Source organism: Gracilinanus agilis, chromosome 1, assembly GCF_016433145.1.
Source record: "Gracilinanus agilis isolate LMUSP501 chromosome 1, AgileGrace, whole genome shotgun sequence".
In the NCBI taxonomy this organism is placed as follows: domain Eukaryota; kingdom Metazoa; phylum Chordata; class Mammalia; order Didelphimorphia; family Didelphidae; genus Gracilinanus; species Gracilinanus agilis.
Window position 1 is genome coordinate 87554716 of NC_058130.1, and position 10403 is coordinate 87565118.

The 10403-nt window shown below is 44.4% G+C and overlaps 2 protein-coding genes across 2 annotated transcripts in view; both read right to left on the minus strand.

The window, feature by feature from the left end:
- Nucleotides 1-476: 476 nt before the first annotated feature.
- Nucleotides 477-1383, minus strand: LOC123247680 (IQ domain-containing protein F5-like). Its single transcript, XM_044676654.1, has 2 exons — nucleotides 1147-1383; nucleotides 477-845 (listed from the first exon to the last, which is right to left on the minus strand). The coding sequence occupies exons 1-2, from the start codon at nucleotides 1381-1383 to the stop codon at nucleotides 477-479; spliced, it is 606 nt and encodes a 201-aa protein (XP_044532589.1).
- A 2536-nt stretch (nucleotides 1384-3919) lies between these two features.
- Nucleotides 3920-10403, minus strand: part of GRM2 (glutamate metabotropic receptor 2) — a 35825-nt gene continuing 29341 nt past the window's right edge. Inside the window, exon 4 of the mRNA XM_044676667.1 lies at nucleotides 3920-3976. Within this exon, the coding sequence (XP_044532602.1) occupies nucleotides 3920-3976 (57 nt within the window). The remainder of the gene's footprint in view (nucleotides 3977-10403) is intronic.

Sequence of the window (10403 nt, forward strand, 5' to 3'; positions counted from 1 at the left end):
GGGAGTGGGCAGGACTTGGAGGAGCAGGGACAGGAGTGGAGCCCAGACACCCCGCTCTTGAGTCTCTGAGGCCGTAGTGCCCAGAAGTGGGAATGGTTTCCCAACCACAGGAATGGAGAGGGTTAGCGACTCGGTCTGTGACAGAGACAGCGAGATGCCTAGAAGCTCTTTGTAAAGAGAGCCAGAGAACAATGATGGCTGGCATGCCTGGAGTGCTGTAGGGATACCATTTCATACCCAACAGCTCTGCGAGGCAGGCGCCAGCGTCTCCAGTTCTGCAGAGGAGGAAGCAGATTCAGCGCTTTGTTCGGGGCCACTAAGCTAGGCTACCTCTGAGGGGGGATTCAAACTTGGATCTAGGGGGCCCTTTAAAGTGAGAGACGCCGAGTCTGGACTTCCTGAGCACAGCCTGCAGCCGAGGAAGGAGGAGAGCGGCCGTACCCACCAACATTCTTTACTGGGGAGGGATCCCGTCCCTAGGAAATCAGGATCTGCATTTCCATCGCCAGGCCGCTGGCTGTGATCTGGTAACGACCACGCATGAACCCCCGGGTCAGGCAATTGCGCCAGCGCATCTGGATGAGGCGCACGGCAGCCTGAGCCCTCAGGTAGCGCCGTCGCACCCGCCACATGCGCACCATCGCCTGAAGCTTCACCACGGCGCACTCCCGCCTCGTGGAGAGCTGCAGCACCATGAGGCGACGCCGATCGAGCAGTCGTGAGTAAGCCACCCGCCACCAGCACTGGATGATCCAGGCGCGGAGGGCCGCGTGCAGCAGGGTCCGCCGCACCAGAGTCCCCCGCCACCAGGCCTGGATCTTGATGGCCGCAGCCTCCTCCGGGGCCTGAGGGAGGAAGATGAGAGCCTGCTCAGGCCCAGGGCCCCTCCCCACGGTCCCCCCTCCCTTCGCTCTCACTTCACAGGTCCCAGCTCCATCGTCCTCAGGTCTGGGCTCTGGAGAATGACCTCCGGCCTTCTTACCCGCCTCCTTTTACTGTGCCCAGCCCCCGCTCCCCTTCTCTGGACTCCACACCGTCTGGGTCAGGCCTCGCTCCCCCCTCACTGCCATCTCGGAGGGAAACGCTCTTCCCTGAGCCACGCTAAAACGATACAAGCCCCCGCTGCGCTGATCCTCTGCCGATCACTTTTAAAGAAGCATTGGGCCACCGTAAACATTCTCGGACGGGGATCACGAAAGCCGGCTCGGTAGCCACAGCCGGACAAGCGGCTTGGTTCCGCAGGCCTCCGGGTCTGTGCAGCAAGCGGAGCACGAAGCACAGAGGCCTGCTGACCCAACGTGCTCGCCGCTGACCGAACGTGCTCGCTGCTGTCCCGTTCTCCGCTGCGGAGCTCCTCCACACGGTTTCATTTTCGGATGACATTTTGTTGATTGCAACCAGACCCAGAGGCATAGGACCTCCTCCTCCGTGAATTCAATCCCCTTCCAAAGGGATAAGCCTAACAATTCCGTTGGAAAAAACCAAATGCACAGAGAGGAGAGGTGCTTGTTGCCCACTGCGTAAGCTGGAAGCGCCGTCCCTTAGGTCAGCTCATCAGCACATATGCATAGGCTCCGTCGATGGACAGTGCTCAGGCACAGTATTGGCTCCAAGACGAAAGGCAAGGGTTTAAAAAAAAAAAAGTTGTCTGCTCCACCTCCTACTCCACCCCAACCCTGCATTCTCCCCTTCATTGTGAAAACATCCTTGCATGCCCCTTCTTGATTTCTTTCTTTTCCATCCCCCTTCTCCCAGGATATCCCTCTTTCTCACCATTCTATTCTTTTGAGATCATCTCAACATAACAGACTCACACCCATGCCCTCTAAGCAGACTCCTAACTAATAATGTTCTTTAGGATTACATGTATCATCTTCCCATGTGGGAATGTAAACAATTTAACCTTGTTAGGTCCCTTATGATTTGTTATGCATCTTTATAAACCTTTTCATATTTTTTTGAGTCATATTTGAATGCCAAATGTTATGTTATGATCTTTTCATCAGGAATCCTTCAAAGTTCTCTTTCATTAAATATCTGGGTGTCTTGCCTGAAGGATTATACTCAGTTTTGCTGGGTAGGTTATTCTTGGTTGTAATCCTAGATCATTTGCCTCCTCGAATATTATATTCTAAACCCTCCACTCCTTTATAGTGGTAGTTTCTAAATCCTTTGTGATCCTAATTGTAGTTCCATGATATTTGAATGATTACTTTCTGACTGCTTTTGACCTGGAAGTTCTGGATTTGAACTATAATATTACTGGGAGTTTTCATTTTGGGAATCTCAGGTGATCAGTGAATTCTTTCAATTTCCACTTTGCCCTTTAATATTAGGTTATCTGGACATATTTCCTTTATGATTTCTTGAATATTATGTTTTTTCATCATGGCTTTCAGTCAGTCAAATAATTCTTAAATGATCTCTTCTCGATCTATTTTCCAGGTCAGTCTTTCTTGTGACATATTTCACATTTTTATTAAAATTTTTTTAGTCTTTTGACTTTATTATTTCTTGATATCTCATGTAGTCATTAACTAATAGTTGACCATTTCTAGTTTTTAAGGGATTATTTTCTTCAGTAAGGTTTTGTACTTCTTACCATTTGGCCAATTCTGATTTTTAAGAAGTTATTTTCTTCAGTATTTTTTGTCCCTCTTACTCTTACCAAGCTGTTGGTTGTCTTTTCATAATTGTCTTTCATAGCTCTCATTTCTTTTCCCAATTTTTGCCTTCATACTTTATTTTTTAAATTATATTTTTTGATCATTTATTTCTTTAGCTCTTCTAGAAATTTTCTTGTGGGTCTTGTGTCCCATCTGTATTTTTCCCTCTGAGGTTTTGCTTTTAAGTGTTTTTAAGTCATTGCCTTCTTTTCATTTTGTGTCTTGAGCTTCCTTATCACCATAATAGCTTTTAACAGGTCCTTTTTTTTGTTTCCTCATTTTTCCAGCCATTTTTTTACTTTTTGACATTATATTACAGTTGGATTCTGCATACCCCTGGGGGGGTGGGGGTGGGGAGGAATGACTGGCTTGAACTTCCATTGTGTCCTAATGTTTTCACAGCTTGATCTGGGACTTGTAGGTTTTTGGTGCCTCCAATGTGGTGTGAGAGGTCTGATCACTGTCCCCCAGTCTAAGCTTTACTCCTTACCTAGGTAGGGCTGTTTCTCCTTCATGATGCCAGCCCAGAATGGTTACAGCTGCCATGTGGTGCCTAATCCTGTGCCTGGTGATAGCACAGGGGTCCCCCAAGATCTCTTTCTGACAGAGCATTCAGTCCCTGTCCCAATAGCAGAGAGACATGTTGAATGTGAGATGATGAGGACTTGTACAAAAATGGTGGCATTCGAGAAAAAGGAAGGGCCTGAATGTAAGAGAGATGGAGGTAGAATGGCCAGGACTTGAGAAAAGATTGGATGTGAGAGTGAAGGAGACTGAGAAAGGTCTGAATCTGGAGAGTTGGGAAGGATGGCGATGCTGCCAGCAATAGAAATAGAGTTGAGAAAAGAAACAAGCAGAAAATTGAGAAAAGCCAGTTTATGATTGAGATGCCAGTGAGGTCAGGTCTACATTCTGAAGGAAAGAAGAGTCAGTAAAGGAGATAGAGTGAGCCTAAGGATGCCCTTTATTGGGCAAGAGAGATCTAGAACCCTTCCTCCATCAGGCCCACCAGCCCCTCAGACCATTAGAATTTTGATGTCAGATGCTGAATGCTTAGATGTTGCCTGGGCTGGGCATATTGTTTTTACACCTCTGACAGTGGTACTGTGCCAGCCAGGCTGGATGGGGCAGTTGGCAGAGTGACAGAAGCCACAGTGGATGTGCCTCATGCGATCCAGGGTTATAGTTTCACCAGGGCCTACTCTGGTGGGGCACACAGCAGCAACAGTGCCCGTTGCCTTCTCACCATCGCATCAGCCACCCACCACCAGGTCTGCATTTTTCAGCTCCCAAGCATCCTTCATTTGTGTCTACTGCAAGGAGGAGGGCAGAGCATAACAAGAGGGAACCCTCAGGACAACCTTTCTCCCTAGCCTGGCAAAAAGCTCCCTGGTTCCTTTCCTTCCTTACCAGAGGGGAATCCACTGTTTTTGCATCAGACCCAGGCTTGGAGCTCCCACAGATTTATCACCAGTCTTCATTCCCAGGCATCTGATGCCTTGACCCTTCCAAATTCCCACCCTCTCATTTTCCATTCCCTTCTATGTCATCCTATGTCAGATGTGTATGACCTGATGATTGAAGCCTTTCTACATCTCCCTCCACCATCTATCCAACTTCGTGTGGACACAGGATCCTTCTACAAGAGTTAATCCCTTCCCTCTTTTCCAGCTTGAGACAATTTTTACTTTCTCCTGCCCCACCCCCAAGGAATGATCCCATCTTCACCTACCATGATTTTTTCTTCAAAGAAAACTTCAGAATCACTTATATTCATCTTGGTCTGTGACTATGAAATGGGGCAAGAGAAAGAAGGAAAAGGAACAGATGAGAAGATTAGGCTGAGGGCTGTTGGGCATTGAGTGACCATTCTTCCTGTGGACTAGCCCATGGCCCCTAGATTCCAAGTTTGCTTAGAGGCCTCCAGAGGATACCTATTCTCTGATTTTTTTAGATCTTTCCCTCCTCCCACCCTTCCCACCAGGAGCAGGATCTCCAGGATCCCAGCTGCCACTCCACTCTCCCATCCCTTTTGAATCTACCTTAGTCTCTGTAGAATATAGACATCCCATGGTTTGAGAGAAGGTGTCTGTCACCCTCTGACCTGCTCTGACAGCTCTGACCTAGTTTAATCAGAAGGTCTAGGCAGCACTGATGAGGTCATAAGGGGTGACTGACTCAGGAACTCTGCTCTATCCTTGATCACAAACCCCTTCCCCACCTTAAAAGAAAGGAAGTTTCTGGTTGGGGTCATGCTCTTAGTGGAAGAACAAAACCACAGATGGGGAAGCAGGACATCAGGATCCTTTCCAATGATAAACCCATACACAGCACAGGATACAGAGTGAGGGAGACAGGATCTGACTCATTATTTTTACTTTTTTTTTTTTTTTAGCCAATTACATGTAATAAATTTTCTCACGTTTTTCTAGATAATATGATCTTATCTCCCTCCCTTCCCTTTCCTCTCCCAGTGCTGGCAAATGATTCAGTCTGGGTTATATATATATTAGCATGCAAAACACATTTCCATGTTGTTTATTTTATTAGTGAGTAATCTTATAAAACCAAAACTCCAAAACATAAATAAACAAGTGATAGATAAATATATGCTTTCATCTGCATTCTGACTCCAACGGTTCTTTCTCTGGAGGTGGATAGCATTCTTTTTCATAAAGTCCCTCAGAATTGTTCTGGATCATTCATTGTATAGCTGAGAGTATCTGAGTCTTTCACAGTTGATCATTCCACAGTATTGCTGTTCCTGTGTACAATGTTCTGGTTCTCCTTATTTCACTCTGCATCAGTTCACGTAGGTCTTTCTGGTTGTTTCTGAAATCCTCCTGTTCATCATTCCTCAGTATTCCATCACCAACATGTACCACAATTTGTTCAGCCATTTCCCAATTGATGGACATCCCTTTAATTTCTAATTCTTTGCCACCACAAAAAGGGCAGCCTATACATATTTCTGTACCAGCAGGATCTGACACTAGTGGAGCTTTGCTGTGCTGTAAAGTTTAAGAAAGACCATTGAGATATTTGCTGGCTGTCTACCACCAGACTAACTGCTTTTACACAGGATCATCAGACTGACTCATGGCAAGGATCCTGTTCATCTTAGATTTCAATGAAGTGTTTGAGAGCCTCTCTTAATTTCTTTTTAGACAAGATGGATGGCTGTTGACTTAGATGAGGGGGGAAATGCAGTTAAGTGAATTCATAACTAATTGAAGAACTGAAGCCATCCATTAGTAAATGTCCATCTGGAGCGTGGCCTCTGTCTAGTAGTGCCACAAGGCCCAAACCTTCCATGGATCCCCTTCCCCCTACCCTCTAAGACCCTTTCCTCTTCTGCCCTCATCCTCATCTATCATTCAGATGCCTTCTGCCACCCTTGCTTTTAACCCTGTCTCACATGATGAAGTACTCCTTATGAAGGCTAACTTCTCTGTTCAAGTGATCCTATTCCATCTCATCTCTCCCTTCAGAGTACCCTGTAATCTCTCTCTGTCATTTATTATAATTATTATTTTTAAAAAGCCTTTACCTTCTGTTTTAGAATCAATACTATATTGGTTCCAAGGCAGAAGAACATTAAGGGCTTGGCAGTTGGGGTTAAGTGACTTGCTTGGGGTCCTGTAATTAGGACATAGCTGAAGTCACATTGAACCCAGGACTACCTGGCTCTCAATCCCCTAAACCACCTAGCTGTCCCTCTATCATTTATTTATTTGTTCATTCATTCATTTATTTATTTTGACCCTTACCTTCCGTCTTGGAGTCAATACTGTGTATTGGTTCCAAGGCAGAAGAGTGGTATGGGCTAGGCAATGGAGGTTAAGTGACTTGCCCAGGGTCACACAGCTTCGAAGTGTCTGAGGTCAAATTTGAACCTCCCGTCTCTAGGCTTGACTCTCAATCCACTGAGCTACCCAACTGCCCCCTATCACTTATTTTTTAATCCTGGTCTACTGGCTCCTTCCCTCTTACCTAGAAACATGCTCATCTCTGCACCTAAAAAAAGAATGACTTGATTCTTCCACCCTTGCTAATTATCCTATATATTTTCAACCCTTTGTATCCATACTACTCAACAAAATCATCTACCATTGAGGTCTCTACTTTCTTCCCTCCCACACGTATTAACCCTTCACCATCTGGCTGCTCACATTATCACTCCATTGAAAGTGCTCTCTCCAATACAGCTCCCAATAATTTCTTTGTTGCCAGATCCAGTGACCTTTTCTCAGTCCTCCTCCTCGACCTCCCCGCAGCTTTTGACATTGCTGACCACTCTTTTCCCTTTGATATTGTCTCCTCTACTTTTGGGGGTGCCAATCTGTCCTGGTTCTCCTCTGCCTGATCTGGCCGCTCCTCAGTCATCTTTGCTGAATCCTCATCCAGCTCCATCTGTAGGAGTCCCTCAAGGGTGCTTGTCTCAACTATCCTGGGTCCTCTTCTCTTCTCCATCTGTACGGTTCCACTCGGTGATCTCATCAGCTCAGCGTGTTACTGTCTCAATGTTGATGAACTTCACATCTACCTACCTATCCTGCCCCGACCTCCAGGCTCTCAACAATCTGTCCCATTGTGAATGGTCACGCTTTTAATCCTCTTTTCCAATCTTCTAGTCCACACAAATCCACTATTTCTCATTCTTCAGTTAGGAGAGTTGCCTTCCTCTAAGAGATGCTTCAATGGCTAGGCTCTGTTGACATCACCGCCATCTTTAACCACAGATGGAGGAATCAACCAAGACCTCTCTTGGAAACAGTGGAAATGAGAAAAATAGATTCTGTGAGCTACTTCTCCGACACCCCCCACGTCCCCTCCTTGTGATGAAAACATCTATCCTGCTGTCGAGGCTCTCCCTCAATCAGTCTTTCTGTCCTTCGGACTCTTTGGAAGTACCAGGATGCTCTTCTGAAATGGCGACCCCAGTGCTTTGCCACCACTTAGCCCTGTTGCCCCACAAGCTTCTATAAAAACAGATGCATTTGGGTATCAGTCACTTCCTGGCCTGCCACTAGGCAGCATCCTGCTGTAAAAGGGAATTCTTAGTCCCTTTCTTCTCATTTAACTGGGGACCTGCAGGTCCTTTTACCATAGAGATGTGTAAAGATATAGCAGCCCACAGTCAAAGGAAGTAGAAACTAGAGAGACAGGAAGTGAGGTAAGAAGGGCTTATAAAAGGCCAGCGGGAGGACTGAGAGGAGCTTTTTGACCTTTTGATGGGTGGGAAGTGGTTAGTGGTTGGTCATTGGTTGTTGGTCATCGGGGGGTTGGTTTCTGGTGGTGTGGGTTGGTGATGAGTTGTTGGTTCGTTGTTGCTTGTTATTTGGTGGTTGAGGGATATATATATATTACATAGTGAGCTTCAATTATCCAAAAAATTATATGTGTGAAATGTTTCATTTCTCTGAGAATGAATAAATGAAGTGTTAATAGCATAATTCTAAATTTGAAGTCCTATGTCATTTGACAATTGAACAAGAATAGTCCCTTTGATAAAGATTTATATATATATATATATATAGCATTTGTATTTGAATAGCTGTTAAATTGAATACCAATAAAAATTGATTTCTTTAAAAAAATGAGTTGAGGGGTGATCAGCTAGACTTTAACAGCAGTTATAGGCAATTATAGGTAATTATAGGTAGTTATAGGGTAGCTAGTTAGGTATTAGGCAATTTCTTTCTCTACCTCTTTCCTATATTTCTCTCCTTTACTATATTCATTTTACTATATTCTTTTCTCTATCTCTATTTTAATAAACCTAAATTGTTAATTGTTAAAAGCTGCTAGTTTTCTTTTCTCTGGCTTAAAGGGATAATATTAATTTACAACTTTACTATATTCTCATGAAAATTTAAGTTATTAAAAGCTGCTCTCTTATTTTGTCAAAATTCCTCATTTAACCCTTACACCGCTAAGACTCCAAAAGGTCGAAGTTAATGCCAAGCAGGGCTGACATTCTGAGGTCTTGCTTGTATCTGAAATGAATGAATGAATGAATGAAGATGCAATTATTAAGCACATACTACTTGCCAGGCCCTCTACTAAGCACTGAGGATATAAATCCAAAAGAGAGACAGACGGTCTCTGCACTCAAGGAGCTTCCATTCCAGTGGGGGAGATTTTATACACATAACATACGACCAGGGAAAGGAATTTAAGGAGCCATACTGTCATGCCTTTTCCAGAAGCAAGGGAGTAGTGATTTGATTAATATTCCAGAAACAGGAGATGGCAGTGAAGATGGGGTAGAGGTTACTGCATGGAGGTATAGTAGATATTTAGAGGCTAGTCGTGAAGCTTGGTCTGGGGCATGCTGGAAGGAGGTTGAGCAAGTGGGACTCGCTCAGGAACTATCCAGAAAGAAAAAGAAAGAGAGAACAGAGACAGAGACAGAGAGAGACAGAGGGAGAGACAGAGAGAGAGAGAGACAGAGAGGGAGAGAGACAGAGACAGAGAGAGAGACAGAGAGGGAGAGAGAGAGAGAGAGAGAGAGAGAGAGAGAGAGAGAGAGAGAGAGAGAGAGAGAGTTCCTGGGTAGAAATTCCAAAAAGGAATCAATTACTTCCAATAGGGAAGGAGGAGCAGCTCTAGGTCCAGGCCAGATGCTGCTTTTCCAGGAAAGACGTGAATCCCACAGCATCTACTTTCCAGCCACTTTTGTAGGACACGACCCTGCTGTGTGTTAGTTTGAAAATATTGATAATTCTTATTTCATTCAATTGATAAGATGTAAAGGTTGTTATTCAGTCATTTTTCAGGCATGTTTGATTCTTTGTGATCCCATTTAGGCTTTTCTTGGCAGAGATACTACAGTGGTTTGCCATTTCCCTCTCCAGCTCATTTTACAGATAAGGAAACTGAGGCGAACGGGGTTAAGTGAGTTGGTTACCTAGCTAGTAAGTATTGGAGGCTGGTTTTGAACTCGAGTCTCACTTCTAGGCCTGGTACTTTATCCATTGAGCTACCTAAATGGAATTTTCTCAAATGTGTCTCCTCAAAGACTTTATTTTTAAATTATGGTTTTTGATCTTTTATTTCTTTAGCCCATCTACATTTTTCCCTCTGAGGCTTTGCTTGTAGGTGTTTTCAGGTCATTGCCCTCTTTTGATTTTGTGTTGCAAAGACCACTTTGGATACCTTTTTCTCTGTAACCACTAGCATTTGTGGAGAGCCCTGTAAGATGTGCAAAGCTCTTTATGTTATTGCTTCATTTAATCCTCACAATAATCCTGTTATATAATATATTATATATAATACATAATAACAATCCTATTATTATAAAGTCAAGTCAGTAAACATTTATGAAGCTCATGCCTTTGCCAGGCACCACCCTAAAGACGCCCTTAGCATACAAAGAAAGGCAAAGCTTTTTGTATAGAAACTGAGACAGATTAGTAGTGACTTGCCCATGGTTGCACAGATGGCTAGTTAAGGGTCTAAGGCAGAATTAGAATTTAGGTCTCCCTGACAATGAACCCAGAATTCTAATAGCTGCCTAGCCACTGGCCATTTCCTCCATCTCTTTTCCTTTTCCTCAGTCAGCTACCATACTACCACCATGTCTCTTCCAGCTAGAAATCTACCTTCCATTACCCACTTGACTTTGCTTTTATGGATTATACTTTTCTTTCTATTTACCTCCCTCCCTTCTTCCCTTTCTTCCTCCCTCTCTCTGTCTCCTTTCCTTCCTTCCTTCCTCCCTCCCTCACTCCC